The sequence below is a fragment of the Phalacrocorax carbo genome, chromosome 10, assembly GCF_963921805.1.
Source record: "Phalacrocorax carbo chromosome 10, bPhaCar2.1, whole genome shotgun sequence".
NCBI lineage: Eukaryota > Metazoa > Chordata > Aves > Suliformes > Phalacrocoracidae > Phalacrocorax > Phalacrocorax carbo.
In genome coordinates, this window is record NC_087522.1 from 11,026,706 (window position 1) to 11,049,951 (window position 23,246).

At 39.5% G+C, this 23,246-nt stretch overlaps 1 protein-coding gene across 4 annotated transcripts in view; it reads left to right on the forward strand.

Annotated features, from left to right (window-relative positions):
* The window catches only part of MYH11 (myosin heavy chain 11), a 62,344-nt gene extending 40,579 nt beyond the window's left edge, over positions 1–21,765 (forward strand). For 3 of the 4 annotated variants that reach the window (XM_064461843.1, XM_064461842.1, XM_064461844.1), the window contains 29 exons: positions 193–366; positions 564–737; positions 1,225–1,339; positions 2,263–2,456; positions 2,625–2,746; positions 2,862–2,931; positions 3,077–3,237; positions 4,068–4,176; positions 5,118–5,249; positions 5,541–5,747; positions 6,133–6,270; positions 6,924–7,047; positions 7,490–7,661; positions 8,218–8,430; positions 8,570–8,714; positions 8,803–9,009; positions 10,083–10,187; positions 10,290–10,442; positions 10,855–11,103; positions 11,357–11,569; positions 12,264–12,476; positions 13,139–13,300; positions 14,065–14,193; positions 14,751–14,839; positions 15,080–15,203; positions 15,357–15,565; positions 16,124–16,232; positions 16,794–16,966; positions 21,049–21,765. In XM_064461843.1, the coding sequence (XP_064317913.1) occupies positions 193–366; positions 564–737; positions 1,225–1,339; positions 2,263–2,456; positions 2,625–2,746; positions 2,862–2,931; positions 3,077–3,237; positions 4,068–4,176; positions 5,118–5,249; positions 5,541–5,747; positions 6,133–6,270; positions 6,924–7,047; positions 7,490–7,661; positions 8,218–8,430; positions 8,570–8,714; positions 8,803–9,009; positions 10,083–10,187; positions 10,290–10,442; positions 10,855–11,103; positions 11,357–11,569; positions 12,264–12,476; positions 13,139–13,300; positions 14,065–14,193; positions 14,751–14,839; positions 15,080–15,203; positions 15,357–15,565; positions 16,124–16,232; positions 16,794–16,966; positions 21,049–21,187 (4,524 nt within the window). In that variant the 3' untranslated portion in view covers positions 21,188–21,765. Of the gene's footprint in view, positions 1–192; positions 367–563; positions 738–1,224; positions 1,340–2,262; positions 2,457–2,624; positions 2,747–2,861; positions 2,932–3,076; positions 3,238–4,067; positions 4,177–5,117; positions 5,250–5,540; positions 5,748–6,132; positions 6,271–6,923; positions 7,048–7,489; positions 7,662–8,217; positions 8,431–8,569; positions 8,715–8,802; positions 9,010–10,082; positions 10,188–10,289; positions 10,443–10,854; positions 11,104–11,356; positions 11,570–12,263; positions 12,477–13,138; positions 13,301–14,064; positions 14,194–14,750; positions 14,840–15,079; positions 15,204–15,356; positions 15,566–16,123; positions 16,233–16,793; positions 16,967–18,083; positions 18,116–21,048 lie in introns of all 4 variants that reach the window. The other variant, XM_064461845.1, reaches the window with a different exon arrangement.
* Positions 21,766–23,246: the final 1,481 nt, after the last annotated feature.

Here is a 23,246-nt window from a genome sequence, read left to right on the forward strand (position 1 = left end):
CCAGTACAAAGATTTACCACTTGAGAACTTACTATAAATTTTCAAGACCTTAGATTAGCAAAATATGTATCCTTATATTTGTATTATTGCAATACATACAAAGAAACAGAAAGCAAATTTCATCTTGTCATTTAAGTTCCCTCTTGAAGGTCTCTTTTTGACATTAGGAATATACTTTTTTCCTCTTTGCAGATCAATTCCTTTGAGCAGCTGTGCATCAATTACACTAATGAGAAACTTCAGCAGCTTTTCAACCACACAATGTTTATATTGGAGCAAGAGGAATACCAGCGAGAGGGCATTGAATGGAATTTCATTGACTTTGGCCTTGACCTGCAACCTTGCATTGAGCTGATTGAAAGACCAGTAAGATTATACCTCTATAGGTGGGATGCTACATAATTTGCATCAGGGTCAGTTATGTATCAGTACAATAAGAAAGCCATTTAAGGTATTTCAGATCCTTTGTTGCCAGGGAGGATTTGTAACATAAAGGATAAAGAAAGGTGGTGCTCTTTGTTTCTGCCTATGATGATACTGACCCAATATTGCTCACATTGCAGACCAACCCTCCAGGTGTCCTGGCTCTGCTGGATGAAGAGTGCTGGTTCCCCAAAGCTACTGACACATCCTTTGTTGAGAAACTATGTCAAGAACAAGGCAACCATCCCAAATTCCAGAAGCCCAAGCAACTCAAGGATAAAACCGAGTTCTGTATCATGCACTATGCAGGAAAGGTATTGGACAGATTGAGCTATTTTGACTTAGGGAACTTTGATTCTTTGACGCCCAGGTGGTAAAAGAAGCGACAGTCCAGTACCTGAATTGATAAGGCATGGCTTTCATTGTATAATGTATATACTAAGTGCTTTAATTACTAACATATGAAACAAGATTTGCAAAACGTTCATGGTTGTGCTAAGCTTACATGAAAGCAAAAATAACCAGCACTGGGGTTACTGAAAATCCAAGTAATTCGGATTCCTTTCTAACAAGCTGATTTTTTAAAGGTAGGGCAGGTGCCCTGCCATGGATATGTCTGCAAAAAACTTTTCAGATGCTAGTACATCTAGGACTAAATACTCAACTCAGCTCTCAACCCTAGAAAGCTTTTCACAGTATTGTTGTTTGGATGGTTTTGTGTTAATACAGTGCCCTGTGTTCTTGGACACTCCAGATAGATTTATCAAGAACAGATTTTTGATGCAGCACTGTTTCCTGCAGGTTACCTACAATGCAACTGCCTGGCTAACAAAGAACATGGATCCGCTGAATGACAATGTGACTTCTCTACTGAACCAGTCTTCAGACAAATTTGTAGCTGACCTTTGGAAAGATGGTATGAATTGCAACTCTAAATCAGTAATGTGGTTTAAAGGGAGAAACTTCTACTAGACCTTTTTAACAGCTGGCCCTTGCTTGCAGGACCCAAGTGTGAAAATGATAAGTGTTGAAGAGACTGACCTAAAACCCGAGAATAATGGATCCTAAAGACATATTTATAGAAAACATCATTAGATCTTTTTAAGCATTATAAAAAAAATTCCTTTTTAATATTATTAACAGAATAAAAATTATTCGTTAGAGTGTTATAGCATTGCTAAATCTGTGCTATTGCAGACCTCATTTAACACAGGTTATGGTTGGGTTTTATGAATGACTTTAAACACTCCTCTCCCAGAAGCCCTGCACAGTTCTCTCCAGTGATATATAAAGTCAACTAAACTCCATCAGAAATATGTCTGTATGCACATAAACCACTTTATTTTAAAAAAGTTTGTATGGCTCTGTAACACATATACTGCAGTATAAGTATTTAATACATAGACATAAATGTACATGCAAACACCAGGAAGGTGGCTCTGAATTATCAAATAACTGAGGGAGATTATTAGCTAGGCTTTGAGAACCACTGGGTAATAGATGGGAGTCAAGGGATGCTGTTGTTCCTGGCTCTGACACCAACCTACCAACTGGATATAATGCAGAAGGACTATCCTTTTTAGACCAAATGTGAAATAAAATATGTTTATGTATTCAGTTGTTAGCTAGTGACATAATGGAGCAAAGACCCTCATTTTCATGTTTTGACTATTTACCCAGAAGACTATTCTAGTATTTTTGTTAGTACGCTTCTACTGCATCAAAAATATATTGGTCCTCTTTGGGAAGTTGCAGTTTCACAATGCCAGTGATAAGTGTAGTGTGAGGTGAGGACAGTTTATATTAGCAGTTCCATTTATATTTTCTTTTATATTTCAGTGGACCGTATAGTTGGGCTGGACCAGATGGCCAAGATGACTGAGAGCTCACTCCCTAGTGCTTCAAAAACCAAGAAAGGCATGTTCCGTACTGTTGGACAACTCTATAAGGAGCAGCTAACCAAACTGATGACCACCTTAAGGAATACCAATCCCAACTTTGTCCGCTGTATCATTCCAAATCATGAAAAACGGGTAAGTTTCAAATGCTCAATTTTCAGACTCCTGGCACATTATTCATGTTGAGCTGCTCACTGTAGCAGCACATGGCAGAGCTGAATGATGTCTTCAAACAAAGATGCACAGCTATTAATATTTTTTTTAATTTCAACAGTGCTAGAAATACTTCTGTTCCCTTTCCAGGCTGGCAAACTTGATGCCCACTTAGTGCTGGAGCAGTTGCGCTGCAATGGTGTCTTGGAAGGTATTCGTATCTGCCGGCAGGGATTCCCCAACAGGATTGTCTTCCAGGAGTTCCGTCAGCGGTAGGAATCCCTCACTCAGTCCTTACTCTGGGTTTAATAATGGTTTAATATATGTTCGTCTGTACAAAATAGTCTGATGTGTTTCAACCTCCCTAATATCAATGTCTTTTGGCAGATACGAAATTCTTGCTGCAAATGCTATTCCTAAAGGATTCATGGATGGCAAGCAGGCTTGCATACTGATGGTAAGAAAAGCATTTTTGATCCTATTGATAATCAGGTCTATATTTCTTCTTAAAAAAGCTGTTGAGAGCAATCAGAAATGAGAATTAATTTTTAATACCCTAAACCTCAACACTGGAGTTAACAAATATCCCTGGTTTCCTCCAGATCAAAGCATTAGAACTTGATCCCAACTTGTACAGAATTGGACAGAGTAAAATCTTCTTCAGAACTGGTGTTCTGGCTCACCTGGAAGAAGAGAGAGACCTGAAGATCACAGATGTTATTATCGCCTTCCAGGCTCAGTGCCGAGGCTACCTAGCAAGAAAGTAAGAATATGTAATGATGAAAAGAATGTCTTCTGATGCAGAGTATCTACAGTAGCCTTTAGTTCTCAGTATAACAAACTGAGGTTAAGACATTTTATTATTATGTTATTTGTATTGCATTAGAACTCAACTTGTGTCCCATGAAGGACTCACTTCCTGCTCAGAAGAGGCTTATTAGTATAATTACAGAGAAGCAATTACATTGTGAGGCTACTTACACCCTCTGTACAGTAAGCTCTCTGAGGCCATGACCCATCATTTACACATGTGTTTGTACAAGCAGAAGAAGGAGCATCGTAGCCCATGACTGGAGTCTTATACACTATTATTTGTAAAACATTAAAGTCTTACACTGCTCGGGCATGAAGTACTGATCATCTAGCGTGATCTCAGTTAACGTACATCACAATGCTATTAACAATAATGCCATTTTTCTGCACACTGCCAAGGCATTCAATTTGCTTAGCAGAAACATGTAAATGTAAGAGATTTCAAGAATGACGATCAAAGTTCTGAGTGTCTGTGTACTTTGGAAAGGTGTTCACAGCCAGAACTAGATCTATAATTTTGTGGTTTGTGCCTACCTATGGAGTGGAAACAGCTAAAAACCAGAAGACTAAATAAAATACCAGCAAACTAAACAGAGTTATCACCTTTACTCAAGAAAGAACAGGTACTGTTTAAGTGACAAAAGAACTTGTTCCAGATTTCTCAAACCATGCGACTAATCAGCAGACTCTCATGCCAGTTTCTTTGCTTAATATGAGTAATCTTGAAGACACCTTGTATTCTCAGGCTGAACCAATTTGCTGTATTGTTTTTAAACACAGAGCCTTTGCCAAGAGACAGCAACAGCTGACTGCAATGAAGGTTATCCAAAGAAATTGTGCTGCTTACCTGAAGCTGAGGAACTGGCAATGGTGGAGACTGTTCACTAAAGTGAGTGACTGCTATTGGTGAATCTCTTCTCAGCTTTCCAAAAGAAATTAAATGTGCAAGATGCGAAGGCATATCATGTCAGGCACACTCCTTGTTCCAAAATCCATTGCAGCTGATGGCAAGAGTCTCATTAGCTTCACAAGATTTTGGGTTAGAGAGACTCTGGCTAGTTATATAATGCCATTAACATGAAAGTTAGTTCTAGCTTGAGAAGAAAACAAACTAGTTAAGCAGAGATGCATAAAAGATTTTGTATGTTTAGGGACTTTAATTGCCAAAAAAATAAATAATTTCACAGAGGTGGATAATGAGAAGACAGAGTAAGACTGAATTAAGACTGAATTTTGTGAACATGTGGAGTTATGTATCTACAGGGGACTCAGTAGCTCAGGAGTTCCTTAACTTGGACACTAAACATATTCCTGCTAGGCACTCAAGAAAATTAAATCGATTTTCCTATTGAAGAGGCCTGGGTTTCTTTTGTTCGGGGTTTTGTGGTTTGTTCCCCGCCCCACCAAGAACAGCCTTCAGTTTATATTCAGAAAGCTGTTCCTACTTGCATTGATAACAACTCCTCTGCAACCAGAAATAGGCAGTAACACACACCTGCATATGCACATTGCCCTTCTATGCAGAAGACGTAGGTTTTGTACATTATCAATGGAGCAAATCAGGTTTGAGGCCATTTGAAAAGTTACACTACTGGAGGCAGAGGTGCTGACAAGGCTCTAAGAATTAACACAGAGATGGCCAAGAGCCACACTGCTGAGGCTTGCTGCTTTAAAGATGCTTACATCAATCTTGGCTGGATAGGATTTGTCCACTATTTGAGTAACAACACACTGCTACCATTAGTGCCAGTCAGCCCAGCACCTTTAAGTACCATGCTCAGTAACATGAATACTGACAGGAAATATTCTTAAAAAACTTTGTATTTTCAGGTGAAACCACTGCTGCAAGTCACCCGCCAGGAGGAAGAAATGCAGGCCAAGGATGAAGAACTACAAAAAACTAAGGAAAGACAACAAAAAGCAGAGAGTGAATTGAAGGAGCTGGAACTGAAACACACACAGGTGACTTACAGCTCTGAGCCTCTGGGAAAAGCTAGCTGTTCTTTCACCATTTCTAGAAGCTATTACAATAAAGGTGTCTTTTTTCTTTGCACTTACAATTGTATTCAGAGTGATGGTCCAGAACCAGAGTTCAGTGCAGACAAACTCCCATTTATTTCAGTAAAGGCCTAACGTCCACACAAGAACCTGTGGTAGAGCTGCCTGCCTGTACACTTAGACTATCTAGTAAAAAGACACTGTGGGGCAATTTGCAATCCAAGTTTTAACGTCCTCTCCATTCTATTTATGTAGCTTTGTGAAGAGAAGAACCTCCTTCAGGAACAGCTTCAGGCAGAAACTGAACTGTATGCTGAAGCTGAAGAGATGAGAGTCCGTTTAGCTGCTAAGAAACAAGAGCTGGAAGAGATTCTGCATGAAATGGAAGCCAGAATTGAGGAAGAGGAGGAGCGCAGCCAGCAGCTGCAAGCAGAAAAGAAAAAGATGCAACAACAAATGCTGGTAAGGAGGCATAAAGTGACAAATAAAGACAATAACTTGTGTCTCTCAGAGAAAAAATGGAGACTGGCAAACCTCAGATCCTATAAAAGTGCTTGTTGTGCAGCCCTCTGCAGAATGTGTGTCTATGCCACTGAAGTAAGAACAATCAATTGATGCTCTTGCCTCCAGAGTTCTCCTCTTCCTCATCTCAATTTCAATATTTTCTATAAAAATTTAACAAATCTTTCCTTCTAAAATCACCAAGCATTACAGATTGTCAGTTCTTAATGAAAACAGAGTCTACAACATACCCCACATAGTGACAAACATTAAGAATTTCCTATAACCTAAGCAGCATTTTATTTCCAGAATTCATGTTTTGTGGTTTTCTTTTCCCCCCTCAAAGGACCTTGAGGAACAGCTGGAAGAAGAAGAAGCTGCAAGGCAGAAATTGCAACTTGAAAAAGTAACAGCAGATGGCAAGATAAAGAAAATGGAAGATGATATTCTCATAATGGAAGATCAGAATAACAAGCTAACCAAGGTAAGCATTGAGGGTCCATTTTCTTACTTTGTAAAAATAATACAAGATGAGAGAGAACCTCCTCTTCCACTAGAACAGGAATACCCTTGACTAATATAGTCTCACAGGTATAGAGTCACCAGATTCTCACTTCAGCCTCTATCAAACAAGGTTGTGATAATTTTTCATGCTCATTTAAACAATTCAAACTTGTGTAAAACTGCTGGTTTTGAGGTCTTTTGTGGTAACAGTATCTTCAAGCAAAATACCCACAGCAGTCAAGCATAATAGTGGAAGACAGGCCTTTTTGGCCCCAAGCAGAGTAAACAATTCTCTTGGTTTTCAACTAGTTTCAATAAAACTTCATGATTAAAACTGAAAGTAATCATGTATTCCAGTACTTTTTGAAAGGGGATGCTCCTCTGAACTGGGCCCTGTACTTACCAGCCATTAGAGTGAGTGTAAGATTCTAATCGCAGCAGATTAGAGAATATGGAAGTCTTAGACACCACTTCTCAGCTCTTCTGTAATTGACAAATTGAAATGTATCACTACAATCTAAAGAAATACAACATAAAAAGACAGTTTCTTGGATATTCTTAGTTGGCAAAGAGTTGATTCACGATCACCAGTGACAGACTTTTGTTAACGGAAGTATTTTCTTTTTTCTAAAGGAAAGAAAACTCCTTGAGGAAAGAATAAGTGATCTAACAACAAATCTTGCAGAAGAAGAAGAAAAAGCCAAAAATCTTACAAAGCTGAAAAACAAACACGAATCTATGATTTCAGAACTTGAAGGTAACATGAACAAAAATGTGGTTTATGTCAGTTATTTTGCCTTGGCACACAACAAAAAACCCAAACTGGAAAGAACGTCAAAAAAATTTGTGGGGTATTTTCCAAATTTCTTATGCTGAAGCCATTGCACACGAGAATTACCAAAATCCCAGGGTATATAAACCGTAGATACCTTCTTTTTCTTTTTACGTTCAGAGGAGTGAAGGAGAGAAAATTGGGGCGGGGGAGAAGCTTCTTTTGGAGAAAGACAAATAAATTATTCTTTCAGTGGCTAGAAATGAGCGATAACAGTAAATTATTGCATGTTGCTTCAGAAATGCAGTCACTTGTAGTTAAATGTATGGCCTCACTGGAGGCTGGAACATTTTTTTGTCTACGTTCAAGATCAGATTAAGGGCTCCTTGCACTAACACTCCCATGACCAAAATCCTTACTTTTTCAGTGCGATTAAAGAAAGAAGAAAAGAACAGACAAGAACTGGAGAAAATTAAGAGGAAGTTGGAAGGGGACTCAGGTGATCTACATGAGCAAATTGCAGAGCTCCAGGCACAAATTGCTGAGCTGAAGGCACAACTAGCCAAGAAGGAGGAAGAGCTGCAGGCTGCTCTAGCCAGGTATTCACCCCTGAATCTGCACACAGGTTGAAAACCCAGGCTGGAACATGTGTCTCTTCCCTTCCCAGACACTGAGATGCTGCAGCCACAAATCTCATTTCTCAGTTACCTCATCCCTGCATACTTTCCCCATTTTCCAAATTCTATTTTGTGAAAAATAATTATACTATTGCTTGCCCATAGACACATTATCTTACCTCCAGGTATCAATGAAAACTCCTCAATGGCATTAAGTAGTGCTGTCAGTTAAAGAATGAAATGTAACAATACATTTCATTGCAAAAGGCAGAAATTACTTTAGAATCTGACCTTGATCCATTCCAGAGTCTCAGTGGATTTTCTGTATACATTTAAGAGGGACAACACTCAACCAAAACTTTTACTGTATCAGCTGATCAGATAAAGTACAGCTGCCAGATCCTTTCTGTGTCATTCCCACCTCTTTCTTCAGTGCTTTCTTGCACATAACCTACAAACCTTTAATCTCGGCATACTGATTTCCTCAAAGTGAAATTATTTTTTTCTTAATATATAAAATTAAATATTCTATTTTCAGGCTTGAAGATGAAACTAGTCAAAAGAACAATGCCCTCAAGAAGATTCGTGAATTGGAATCTCACATCTCTGATCTCCAGGAAGACTTGGAGTCTGAGAGAGCTGCAAGAAACAAAGCAGAAAAACAGAAGAGAGACCTAGGTGAAGAGCTAGAGGCTCTTAAGACAGAGCTTGAGGATACTTTGGATACCACAGCCACCCAGCAAGAGCTCAGGTATGGAGATAGAGCACACAGGCCAAAAATAAATGTCACCAAGCTTAGCACAATACTGTCTAGTAACTGTACAGTAGTGCTATTTTCCCAGTAACTGGAACACTCTGCTGCTGCTCCATTTATGTGTGTTACCTTCCAGGGCAAAGCGTGAACAGGAGGTCACAGTGCTGAAGAGAGCTCTGGAGGAAGAGACTCGAACTCATGAAGCCCAGGTCCAGGAGATGAGGCAAAAGCACACTCAAGCTGTGGAAGAGCTAACCGAGCAGCTGGAACAATTTAAACGGGTAAACAGAAATCCATCATGTTGAAAACTGTCTACTAGATAATATGGTTTCCTTTTATAGATCATCTTTCTTCACTTCATGCTTTTAGGCTAAAGCAAACTTGGATAAGACCAAACAGACACTAGAGAAAGACAATGCTGATCTGGCTAATGAAGTCAGGAGCCTGAATCAAGCCAAACAAGATGTGGAGCACAAAAAGAAGAAGCTGGAAGTACAGCTGCAAGAGTTACAGTCCAAATATGCTGATGGAGAGCGTGTTCGGACAGAACTCAATGAAAAAGTTCATAAATTACAGGTAGGAAGGAGTTTGACCTTTTTCTGTGACACCTTGGGCTTGAGAAGATCAGTTTATACTGTTCCGTGAGGGTGTATCTGGACGAATCCTGGCCCTGTCAACTTCAGCCAAAATGCTCTATTTTTTTTTTTGTCCTCTATAGGGTTCCTACCTTGAACTCCTACATCAATTATCATACAAATAATTACAACAACTGTCTCATGAAACTAGGAACTTTTAGTCTCACCATCCCTCTGTACATGTTGCAGTCTGTAATGCCATCACTGGTTCAGTGACTGTTCTGTAGTTTCCTTCTGTTCATCCATTTTTGAGTGATGGGGAACAATGATAGGAATGTGGTTTCTGGAGATGGATTAAACAGCTATTAAAACATAAGATGTGCTCAATAAAAATGACAATGAAAGGAGAACACTCACTTATCTATGGTTTAGTGTCTAATAAGAAATAACTAAAGATAATTTAAAGTCATTCTTTAGTAGATGTTCAGTGTCCAGCAATACTAATCAAGCATATTGTTACAACTTTGTTCATAGCAGCAGTAAGCTTTCCTTTAAGTTAGTGGATAAATAAGAAAACAATCAAAACCACACCAACTGCTGTCAAACTTGGGAAGAGGAAGGAAAATCCACAAAAAAAAATCCCTATTCCCCTTTGCAATTAATTGAAAGGAGTATACTAGTATTACTTATGAATATGACTAGGTTTTGATATACAATAATAAAATACTAAGGTAAACTAGTTAAAAATGGCATTAGACCTTGAGGGTCTTAATACACAGGTCAAAGATTACACGTGCAGACACTGCAGAGTTTGTGTGTAGGCTTTAGTTTTGCTATAAGTTTTCTGGACAATATGAGGACACAAGTCCCACATATTGTCCAGAAAACTTATAGCAAAATTGTGAATTCCAGTTAAGTTAGAAACACTGTTGGTGCTTGAGGTGACCCAGAAGCATAGTGGCAGATTCAGATCCTGTTCAAAGTTAAGATTTCAATCTAGAGCAAACTAGAGTTTGGAGGAAAATTTTGAAGTTGTGCAAAATAACTGAACTTATTCACTGTGGTGTCTCATAGGTTGAGGTTGAAAATGTTACTGGTTTGCTCAATGAAGCAGAAAGCAAGACAATCAAATTGACCAAAGATGTTGCAACCTTAGGATCTCAGCTACAAGATACACAGGTAAACTTGCATTCAGTGACAGCTCACCTACAAGATTTATAAAATGCACTATAAAAAGACCTAAACCAATGACTGTCTTGCTGATTGATGTGGTGACTGTAGGAGCTGCTTCAGGAAGAAACACGGCAGAAGCTAAATGTGTCTACCAAGCTTCGTCAGTTGGAGGATGAGAAGAACAGCTTGCAAGAGCAGTTGGATGAAGAAACAGAAGCAAAACAAAATCTGGAGAGACATATTTCAACACTGACAATTCAGGTATTGGTGCCATAGCTAAATCACTAGCTCCATCGCTGAGAGTTTTATCAGTAAGTCTGGAGGTTTCAGATCTGTAGAACTATCCTGGTGCAGCACATGGACCTTCAGGGAACTAGTGTTTTTGGCCCAGATGGCATCAGTGAAGCTCCACAATGGAGCCAGCAGTCTCCCTCTTCTTGAAAGTGTGATCTCTAGGACAGGTACAAATCCAAGGTAGCTTCCAAGATAGTCTTGCACGCTAGGCCTGCATGTGCATACTAGGTCTGTGGTCTGGGTGATTGGTAACTGGCCACTAGCTTCACATGGGTCAAATTAAGTAAGACTTCTGGCTCTTGATTGTCTCCTGGCCATCTTCTCTGCCAAGTTTTGGTGTGACTGCCATAAAGATTTTCCCTCTGAATTCAAATTTCAGCTCTCTGACTCTAAGAAGAAGCTACAGGAATATGCCAGCACAGTAGAAACTATGGAAGAAGGCAAAAAGAAACTTCAGAAGGAAATTGAAAGTCTCACACAACAGTTCGAGGAAAAGGCTGCTTCTTATGACAAACTGGAAAAAACCAAGAACAGACTCCAGCAGGAGCTGGATGACCTGGTGGTGGACTTAGACAATCAGCGTCAGCTGGTCTCCAACCTGGAGAAGAAACAGAAGAAGTTTGATCAGGTATGGATTTAAGATTCTCCCTTGCTGTGTTATCACCTAACTTCTCTGGAACTCAAAGACTACTCGTTTAGTGAAAGGTAAAGCAGGGACAAAAAACAAACTCAAATTTCATTATGCACACACTGGTTAATTTTGTATTTGTATACATTTATCAAAAAGCAGAGATTTTTCTGTCATTAACAGCTGACAAGACAGTTGCAATAGAAAAACCCTATTACTAATGACTTCCTGGATTAACACTACCTTTTTACAGATGTTAGCTGAAGAGAAAAACATCTCTTCAAAATATGCAGATGAAAGGGACAGAGCAGAAGCTGAAGCTAGAGAAAAAGAAACAAAGGCTTTGTCATTGGCCCGAGCACTTGAAGAGGCTTTGGAAGCCAAAGAAGAACTGGAGAGGATGAACAAAATGTTGAAAGCTGAAATGGAAGATCTTGTTAGCTCCAAAGATGATGTTGGCAAGAACGTAAGTTTTGGTCTCAGAACAATTTCCACAACAAAAACTTAAAAGAGCAGCAAACAAACAGATCATTGTTTTAGTGTCGGAATTTCTCTGTAGCACACAAATCCATTCAGCAAGATGAGATATTTCATACAGAATTCAAAGGTTATTCCATTTGTGCCCAAACTTTCAAGAGACTTGGCGAAGTAACTGTAAGCCATCTTCATTTTAAACATTAATTCAAGCATGAAATAGATTCTTATTGATTTCTAAGACTGAAAAAACATTAAAGAAATTCTAAGTAATTTACTAGTTTATTAAGCATCTTTGAAGTTGTAAACTCTGCAAATCTGATTTTATTAGTTATATTTGACTTTGCCACCAGCCTAACATTGACTTGTATAGCCGCAGCAAATTTCCACTGATGCGTTGCCAATCACTTCTTTTATTACAGTGGTATGATAATACTACTTCTAATACTAATTAAGATACTTAGCTAGACTAAAAATAAATGTCTGGGATAAAGAGAATCACAGGTTATTTGAAGACAGATTTACAAGTGTACAGAGAAATGCTAATTTACCATTTTCGGTGCAAATTAGTTAATTCATTTTCCAGAGCTGATATTTTCAAATGTGGCCTATATTGCAGGTAGACTATGTTTAACTAGAATTATATTTTTTTATAACAAGTCTATTAAATACTTATTGCTTGAAAGGTCCATGAATTGGAGAAATCTAAACGGACCCTTGAACAGCAAGTAGAAGAGATGAAGACACAATTAGAAGAGCTAGAGGATGAGCTCCAGGCTGCTGAAGATGCCAAACTCAGGTTGGAGGTTAATATGCAGGCCCTGAAAGGCCAGTTTGAAAGAGATTTACAAGCCAGAGATGAACAGAATGAGGAGAAGAGAAGACAACTCCTTAAACAGGTACTGTTCCCTATTATTGCCTTTGTAGATGTCTAACCAAGCCAGCTGGAAGTTCCAAGCCTCAAGCCATTCTTAAAACCACCTTACTATAATATGAAGAAAACATTATATTGCCTTGTGCTTTGCAAATAAAAAAGTAGCTTATTGTACTAAAAAGGCACAAAACCGCATAACAGTTTTTCTCCTGTTTCAGTAGCAGGTGCACAGTTGCCAACAGATTTAGCATTTTAACACTACAACCAATATAGTATAAAAATATGAATTGTTATTTCTAACACAGTCAAAAGAACCTTCCCTATATTCTCAGTCCAAGTGAAAAAAAGACAGCTTCTAATATCTGCCTTCCCAAGGTACACTGAATGGATACAAAAGTATTGGAAATGAAAACAGACAGGACATGGCCTATTTGTATAGGAGTGTTATGACAGCAAGGACAACTACTAAGTCATCTCCTTGTAGTATACGTATTTCCATTAATAGAGAACCCAAATTGCTGACTCCTTTCAAGAATCTTTAATTTTTGGACAAAATGGAAATGTAATTTAACTGCCAGGGAAATCACAATTAGAGATATAGGGGCTGTATACGTTATTCAGACATACAAAGTGTTTAAGAGTGATCAAGGCTTTTCATAAACTTCAATTGTTTTCTCTAACAATCAGCTCCATGAATACGAAACAGAACTGGAAGATGAGCGGAAGCAACGTGCCCTGGCAGCTGCAGCCAAAAAGAAGCTGGAGATTGATGTTAAAGATCTAGAAAGCCAAGCTGATTCTGCTAATAAAGCTCGGGAAGAAGCCATCAAACAACTTCGCAAATTACAGGTATGTAATCCCACAAATATAGTTTTTCCCACAGCTGTCTTTTGTCCAGCTACAATATGAAAGTTAGGTGAGACCTGTGAACTTGATGCCTGTTACACATGATTGGTTAGAGGGGGAGTTTTAACTAGACTTGCAGATTCAAGGATCGGTACTGTAATGCTCAATTTGAATGACAATGGAAAATTTCATATGGCAAACCATGAAAATCTTAAATTTCATCGTTGCAGAGAGCTTCCAAAATTCTCTAGCCAACACCCATCTATTATTGACTTACCCACATGAAGGAAGACAGATTCCCACATAGACAAAGGGCTACTGGATAAGATTTATTACAGGCTTCAATCCTGGTTCTAACACTTGACTCAGAAACATAAAAGACTGTTCAGAAATCATGTTGTCTCTGAATTATCATTTTCCTATTTATACTCTAAGTCTCCATATCAACTGTTCTCTCATATGCTGACAGCTAAACAACAAAAAAGGATATATTGGAAAGATTAAGACTGCATATGTACTCAAATATTCAGAGGAAATAAGGACAATAGGCATTACAAAAGCTGCAGCGTGCAAGTGGAAGCATCGCTTTTCTTGGAATAGCATTTTAGACCTTTCCAACATGTGCTAGCTGATGTCTCCAGAAAATATAATTTATGCAGGCATTATTACTATGTAAATGTGTATGTGTTCTATTCTGCCCAAATTTCTTTATACTGAAACTGTAATAAAGCCAGACAAAAAATAAATCTCTTATTCTTTTCAACAAGGCTCAGATGAAGGACTACCAACGAGAGCTGGATGATGCACGGGCTGCCAGAGAAGAAATATTTGCTACAGCCAGAGAAAATGAGAAGAAAGCAAAGGGCTTGGAAGCAGAACTCATCCAGCTTCAAGAGGTAAAGTAGGAAACTTAGAGCAGTACAAAGCAGACTACACATGGTCTTCAGCAGCAACAGAACAGCAATGAAATAATGTAATAGCTATCAGGGATGGAAAGCCATAAACAGCACTTGTTACAAGTTCCATGTGCTCCATGCGCTCTACTAAAGTTGGATCTACATCTCAGCATAGCCACATTAAGCTGAAAAAAAATGAAAAAAATGACACAGTTCAGCAGCCTTAAAGGGAAATGAACAGTATGATCCAACACAAATTGTTTTTCATAGCTATAAATACCTGAATTCTTGTTAGTCCTATTATTCCTGTGTGTATTAAGTGGCAATCTTGTGACTGAAACCAATAAAACAGAAACCAGCTGATAGGATGGATAAAGTGTATTTCATTGCACTTCCCTGGGATTTATATAACATGACAAGAATCTATTCTGTAAAGAAGACAACCTGTCTTATACTAGTTTTAGAAATTTTATAGTCCTGTGTATCATGCTATAACTGTTTGTTTGAATGCTTACTTGCTCATTTCTTCACTGTGCTGCCTTTTCCTTTCCTCCTAGGAGCTGGCTGCTGCAGAGAGAGCTCGCAAACAAGCAGATCTAGAGAAAGAAGAGATGGCAGAGGAACTTGCAAGCGCTACTTCTGGAAGGTAGGAATAGACTGGATTACTCATAAGGCTGTAAACATGCTGCTTGCACAGCTGCCAAGAGAAGTCATGTTCCTCTCCAAACAGCAATCTGCTCTTGACAACACAACACGTACACATGACTAGTTTAATTGAAATATCTAGTTCTCTTTTCTTTATGAGTTCTTGGCAGTTCATAAGAGTTTCAGACACACTCAACTGGTCAGAGCCATAACTAAACACTCATTTACTTTAAACTTACAGGACAAGCCTTCAGGATGAGAAGCGGCGCCTGGAGGCAAGAATTGCCCAGCTAGAGGAAGAGCTAGAAGAGGAGCAAGGCAACATAGAGGCAATGGGTGATCGCATGAGGAAAGCGGTACAGCAGGTAGAGCTCATTTCAGCATGTTCTGTTTTTATGCCAGCAAAAGCTGTTTGTGGTTCTGAATAAGTATTTAGAGAATTGCCACCCCAAATTGCCATCTGTCATTTCTCTGAAAGCATGCAACGCTTTTGATGGCATCCATTCTCTCCCTTGCAGGCAGAGCAGCTGAACAATGAGCTGGCAACAGAGCGCTCAACTGCACAGAAGAACGAAAATGCTCGGCAGCAACTGGAGAGGCAGAACAAAGAGCTGAAGAGTAAGCTGCAGGAGATGGAGGGAGCTGTGAAGTCCAAATTCAAAGCTACAATTGCTGCTCTGGAGGCCAAAATTGCTTCTCTTGAAGAGCAATTGGAACAGGAAGCCAGGTACTAGTCTCCCAGAGGGCTCAGCTGTCCATTTATTGTTCCAGTTAATGAGACAGAAAGTAAGGAAAGGTGTACAGGATTTGTGTCATCAGGCTCTCAGCACCATTAAGGCTTGGTAAAGTCTCTCCCTCACTTAACATTTCTTAGACAAATGGCCAGTACCTGGAGTTATTACAGGTTCTGATTAAGAACCATTCTACCGCTGTAAAGTTCTATTGGTATCAAAGGCAAGGATACACTCCCTTACATTTTAGTGTAACTGCCCTATGACCCTGCCAGGTTAATTGCCATAATACATTGTACCATTTGTAGGATTATTTCCTGAGGCAATCACCTTGTGTTTTACAACAGATCTCCTGCACCACCTCTAGCATACAGCAAACACATTTGTTTTGATCAGAAGAACATGATCTTAAAGTTTTGCTTAGAATTCTTCCGTTAAATTCAGTAAGACCTTTAACATATGGGTCCTTAGTCCCAGTTTCATGAGCAACATGCCTAAGGCAGGCCAAGACTACAGACCTCCCACATTACCAAATGTTGCTCTGTCATTTGCAGAGAGAAGCAGGCTGCAGCCAAGACGTTGCGCCAAAAGGACAAGAAGCTGAAGGATGCATTGCTGCAGGTGGAGGATGAGAGAAAGCAAGCGGAGCAGTACAAGGATCAGGTATCAGACTGTGTCATGAGGGTCTTAGTCTGGGGCACAGGGATTTTCAAGTTTTACCCTAGGAAAGGAAGATTCCATGTTCTGCCTCAAAGAACTATCCCTCTAGAAAGCAGACCGTCTGCTTGGATTCCATGCTGGGAGAGCTATACAGCCCTTTGCTAAAAGGCCGGACAACCTAATTCTTCTATGTTAAGTCAAGTGCCAAAGCACTAGTCCTTGTCAATCAGCCAGCTGCAACAGCCTGACTGGACAGTGATTAGAGGATGGTGCATAACATCCATATTGGTATATAAATAGAGACGAACACATTTTGTTTGTAACACACACCAACTTGCAAGCCAGAAAAACAGAGGTAGGACTGTGCAGCAAACGAAACATGAGGTAGTGTCTGAATACAGTATCTCGCACAAAGCAATTATTTTTACATTTTTTAAAATTTAAGCTTCTACTGTTGATTCAGGCCATGTTTCAGTAAAACTCCCAAGTATGAAATCAAAATGGGGAATGTAAAGCTATTAGATCTGTTTTGAATTAAAACATTACACTACAATTTCTTTTTAGGCCGAGAAGGGCAACACACGACTCAAGCAACTGAAAAGGCAGCTGGAGGAGGCTGAGGAAGAGTCTCAGCGTATCAATGCAAACCGTAGGAAACTGCAGAGAGAGCTTGATGAGGCTACTGAGAGTAACGAAGCCCTGGGCCGTGAGGTTGCAGCACTGAAGAGCAAGCTCAGGTAGAGTGCCCTTGTTTGGGATAGCTGTTCCCATTCATTGACACCCTTGAAATTGGGAACTAAACTAGAGAAGTAGGGGGAAAAAAAAATATCTGTTCCAGTAAAGAACAGGCACTGATAATGCTGCAAAGTTATTTGCTCCTTGTATGAGCTTGACTGATACAACAAAAGGCCAAAGTCAGAAGGTGAAGTGCATTTCATAGATTGCAGCAGTCTCAGGATTTCAGCTGTGACATGAACAACTGTGGTAACATGGCACAGACCTTACTCTGTTTCTAATCAAAACTCCTGTCGGCTTAAATAGGAAGAGAATTAGGCTTGTTTGCTTTTGGAAACACCCCTTATATAATGGCTGTATATATTTGTACAGAAGCAGTCACAAAAAGGGTAGAAATGCTTGTGCTTTTCACACTTTTACACATGCACAACTCACACACAGTGACTGTAAACAGTCTTAGACAACATCACAGGCGGCAAAAGGCAAAGCACATGATATGTCTCTTATCCAAAAGTCTCTTTGGACTTCAAAGGGATTCAGTGTCATCAGACCAAGGAAAATAAAAATGCCCCTTTGCATTTTCTTGTTAAAACAGACAATAAAGCTGTGATCAGTCAGCTACATACCTGAGTTCACCTGCACTTACTGGGTTTTCAGAAACAGCAGTTCACTAACATAAAGAGGCTGACTTGAATTGTAAGGAAATTGTTCTATCTGCATCATCACACCATAAAACTTTGCTGTCTACCTAAACCCAACAGTATTTCAGATGAAAGCAAAGCACCTCCCTAGTGTTCCTGAAGCCGTTTGCCAGTGTGTTTACTAATCACATGCACAAACCTTCAGATGTGGATTTACTTCAAAGTGAAGAGTTAGGGATGTGGTAGCCTTCTCCATTAGCACCATCTTGGGTGGTGCATGCTCCTGGCCACTTTACAAAGGAGTGGCTGTATTCAGCCCTTTTACATTGAATACCATAAGGCTCATTTTTTGTTTTATCTAAATGTAATGTAATTGGATGTAATGTACATTGTTTAATTATTTAAAAGTAATCTACCTGCCCCTGATCATGACCATGTGTTTAGTATAACTGCCCGGGACTCTCTATCTCTGTTTCAGAGGGACACAGGAACCTTCGCATGACTAAGCAGGTACCATGCCTTCAACTTTGCAGCTAGCTTGTGTTATACAAATTTCCATCTTCTTTGGCCCAAGTAAAAATTATGTGAGGTTTCTGCAAACTGTGAAGGCTTGGATATCTTGGCATTAATCTGTTTTATCAAAAGAGACAAATATTACAATAATCTAGCTACCATCAGCTGTTTCATCAGATACATCTTTCTTACAAGCAGGTTATGTACTGATGTAGACTTACCAATGTTGCATTCTCACAAGCTCTACCAACAGAGTACCTAATAAAGTACTCTGACTTTTTCTGCATGAAAATTGTCTTTTTTGCACCTCATCTTTGTGCACAGCCACAAAGATTAAAATTTTTCAAATCAAATACACCATTGATTAGTAAAATTGATTAAAAGGACTAATGAATATGAAGTGTCACAGCATGTCATTAGGATTTCACTGTATTTCTTACATAGTGTAATGCTGACTCTAAGGTAAGATCCCATCTAACTCATCTGAGATTTGGGAAGATCTTACTTGCATGTTATTTATGACACTTACACCAATCACAGACAAAAGAAAATCTTGCCTTTCATTATGTAGCACTCATGCCATATTGCTTACAAAAGAGCTATTACTTAGGCTTTTAGAGCTATTTTGCAGACATTACATTGCTTGTTTACTGTTATTAAAACACAAAGCACAGACACAGAAATTAATATTGACACTGTAAACTAGCACAGCATTATATTATACTTTATCATATTCTCTGGAGATAGGAATAATACCTGCTGTTGCAAAAATCAAAGAGCTACTGCCTTGTAATATTTGTATATCTTCTATTTTACATATGCTGGATTTTGCTGTGAATACACAAATATTTAAAGATGATGTCTTGTCCTTGCACATGCCTTTTAGTCAGCCTAATACTTCCAGTCAGACTGTTGTTCAAGCACTACTCTAGTAGCACTTGTTCAAAGGTAGATTAAATACAGAGATGCTAAGTAAACACTAATGCTTAAGGCTTGTCTCAACTACAGCATTATTCTAAAGATATGAATGAAAATGGCCACATGAATATGATCAAACCCATAAACCTGTTTAAGAGGAAGATATAAACAAAAGTGTTTATCCACAGGGCACTACTAGTTTAAAGTAGTATTAAGTTTATGCATAATGCAACAGTTTACATTAATAAGTGGTTAGTGTGTGATAGGGAATTCACTTTGTAGCCAAAGCTGTACAGCAGGTTAGATTCTTGCTGTTACTTCCCACCAGGCCTATGTTCTCTTATAGCACTTGAGTGAATTACGGCAGCATAAAAAGAGTTACCTTACACTTGACTCATGAGTGAGTCCAGATGGCAGAGTCCAAGGGGGTAAAGAGTTCTTCCTGGTGAAGACAAGCTCTTTATTGACAAGAATTAATGAATTTACTGACCTAACAAGAACTTTCTTGTTTAACAGTAATAAGATACCTGCTATCATAAAATAGTAGACACTGCCATTACTGTCAAGAACATGCCAGCATAGAAATGACATACCCTTGTGTATACATATACATGCCATCAGCACCAGAACAATTAAGGTTAATTAACAGCAGATTTTAAGTGAAGCTTTATTATCCAGCTAATTGCTTGCTCACACCAAAGTTTAAGGGCAGAATTGTGGAAAATAGACTACATGTCACTTTTCCACCTTGGAAACACAGATTTGTGCCTCTGAAATAAAGTTAGTCCAGCCCATGTTCCTACCTGCTTCCCATCTATGGAAGTTTGAACTTTGGACTTAAATAGCTGCTTCAGAAAGGACAACACCGGCTTAGTCTTTTGCAAGGACAAGACAAGCCTTTAAATATTTATGCATGATTGCTGTGCCTAAAAGTGTTGAGTCAGATGTATTTAACACCAAATTAGTGATTTTGGCACAACATTCAGTTATAATGAATTTATTTTCTTTCTTACGTCTGTGGTCTCAAGCCTTTACAAAGGTTTGCTTAATGAAGGACAAGTGAGAGGCCATGTTACAAAACTTAAGCGTTTTGTAGCACAGTACCAATGGAGGCCAAGAAGAGATAAAACCATCTTCTGTCTCACTTGCTCACACCTCCCCAGAAAATTAATCTTGATGACTAAAGTGTCCCTGCCTTGGGCTGTGGCTATGAAATATATGGGGATGGGAGGGAGATGGGAGAGGAAAAGGGGGTAAGATGGGGGGGAACCACCACAAGAACAACAACAAAATTTTCTGTAAGCTCTTCTGCAAGACACTTGCACTGTTCAGTGTCAGCTCTGAGTTATAACGCAGTTCCAAAGCAGCAATGGTTTCCTCTCTCCATTGGGAAAGAGATTGGAGGTACTCGCAACCTAGAATGCCATGTGTCTCTAAGCACCTGTGGTGCTCTCACCAATGCAGCCTTTGCAGAGAGGGACTGTGGGCTCAAAAATGCCTGCTGATATCCACAGCACTGCTCCAGTCCCAGGTATCACATGCCTTCAGTAATGGTGGGCTTATTCACACTGCAGGTCAGAAATTCAGCACAAGCACTCTCTCTCTCCTTGCTGTTCTAAAGGGACAGAAAGGACACTCCCCTGCTATTGGGGGTACAAGCAGCCCCCTTTCCCATTCCTTCCAAGCAAAAGCAGTTACAGCGCCCATAGGGGAAAACAGTGAAATGAAGGGAGGCGTAGGAGGGGTGGGGGGCAAATGAGACTATTTAGAGAAGAACTTTAAGCGCAAGAACAGGAATCACACAGTTCCAAGCAACTGGGAGTCTCAACCAGTCCACAAATTACTCTTATATGCTACAGAACAGAAAGTTGTATTAGAGACCCATAGCTCTTGGGTGTTCCGCATTTAAAAACATCAGCCCCACAGGTACTGTTACAAAACTCTACTCATTTGTGAGGACTGCAATTGACCTAACACCTGATTTTTTCCTCTCCCCCCCCCTCTTACTGCAGGAGGGGAAATGAGCCAGCATCTTTTGCCCCACCCCGTAGATCTGGAGGCAGAAGAGTAATTGAAAATGCAACAGAAGTAGGTGATGAAGAAATGGATGCAAGAGACGGAGATTTCAATGGAACAAAAGCCAGTGAATAAACACGCTTAAAAAAATTGCACTGCAGCAAGGGGAGGGAAGATGATATTTAGCACTGTATAAGTCTACTCTTAGTGTCAAGGTCACATACACCCACTCCTCTGACAATGATAAAAGCACAACTGCCTTGTCTCCAATGTATAGGTTGATGTTAAGAGTACTCCAAAACTTATTTTATCATGAAATGTATTAGAAATGGTGGTTTGGTGGTTTGGCTTTTTTTTTCTCTTAAAACACTCAGTGTAATTTGCTTTGAGAATCTTCCAGAAAGTGACTTCTGGTAGCTCAGATGATTAAATCCCAGTGAACTACAGTTTACAAAGGATTTGCAAGACTCTTGCAGGAAAAAAAGGCATTCGTCAGTTAATATTTTCTTAAACTTTCATTTTGTCTTGAGTATTTGACTAATATAGGGTTTCTTCCTGGTTACTACACCCCTGATGCACCATTCACAAGGTGGAAGTGCCTTTTAAATCACTTACTGAAAAATAAAATATCATTTGTTCAAACTAAGTCAACTGTTACAGTTTTATATGCACCATGGATGTGCTTACACACTAATAAAAGGCTATAAAAACTACTCAAGTATTCTTGTGTAAAGGTGTCACTTGGGTGCAATACAGCATGCTTGAAGAGAAAGGGGCATGCAGTAGAGGTTCTTTACAACTCAAATGCTTTTTAGAAAAAGTATGTACACTGAGCCAAATGTAAAATGACGTGAACTACCTGGGACATGTTTGATTACCTCATTGTCACACAGTGCTAACTGAGGTGCCCTAGGATATATCCAAGGGCTGACAGCCATGACACAGGATGTACAGAAGACTTGCAGCATTCTGGTACAGCAGCTGAAAAGGAGGCAGGGCCCTAAATGTCTGTCTCTAGGCAACTGAACCCACCCTTGAAGTCTGTATGCATATGGATATTTCCAACTAAAGCCTCTCAAGCAGGCTGAAAACAATTAGAAACAGCAGCCCACGCTGAATGTAACGATCCGAGCCAAGCTATTCTGCATTAAGGGAGCAGCATGCAATTACTTTTTCGTTTTGGAGCACTCCAACAGGACCCAGCCCACTCCTGGGAATACCCAGGACCTGTCACAAATCCATACAGCTCTAGTACTTTCAGATAGAAGCTAGCTTTGTGGTCACACTGGGGCAGCAGAGAGCCATGCACGGCAAAGCCAGGTGTAGAATTACTCTGAAGTAAGTACACTCCATGTCTTTGTACAGCAACTGAACCTTAAGCAGTGTGGCTACAGGGAGAGCAAGTCATGCAAAAACATCCACCTTGACAGCTAATGCAATCATCTGCTAAATTTAAGCGTTGTTCTGGAAAGCAAAGAGATCATGAACTAGAGATTCAGACTAGATACCATTTAGCCAGCAAAATAAAAGCCCAAAGAATTCTCTCTGCTCACGAAAGTGTAAGGGAAGAGTTTAAATAAGAATCCGTTTAGAGCAATTAATATGACAAGCTGCAGAGGACAGGGGTTAGGAACTATCGGATAAGTCCTTTTACTTGCTTGATCAGCCAAGCAGCCCAGCTCTGTAAACATGCTCAAAAGCTGGCTGTTAAGCACATGACAGCTTGTGAGACTGTATGTGTGGAACAAGGAGACCAAGAACGTCAGACTTCATACAGAATGGTCTTAAGCACCAATGCTTGGAGCAGAACCAGAAAACTGAATATGGGGCTCCTCTAAAAGGAATTCTGCCTGAAAATTCATATGCATAATAGTAGAGGTTGGTCCAACAGTTAAAGCACTGCCCCTGTCACTTGAGAAACTCAAGGTCCAGTCCCTGTTCTGCAAAGCCTGTGAGAAAAATAGGGAGTCAGAGTTTCTTTAGTAACACCACAGAAAGCACCTTTCTGCAAGAGTGGCTGAAGTGAAGTTCCTCTCTGTACCATTGCAGAGATGACTATTCTGGACTAAATTATTTTGACAATTCTCAATGGCATATCCACCCATAGCCTGTCTGATTATTTCTGTAGTCACATGAATAATATATCTGTAAAACATAATACTAGCACAGCTGTGGTTTTCCAACTTTCTGCCTT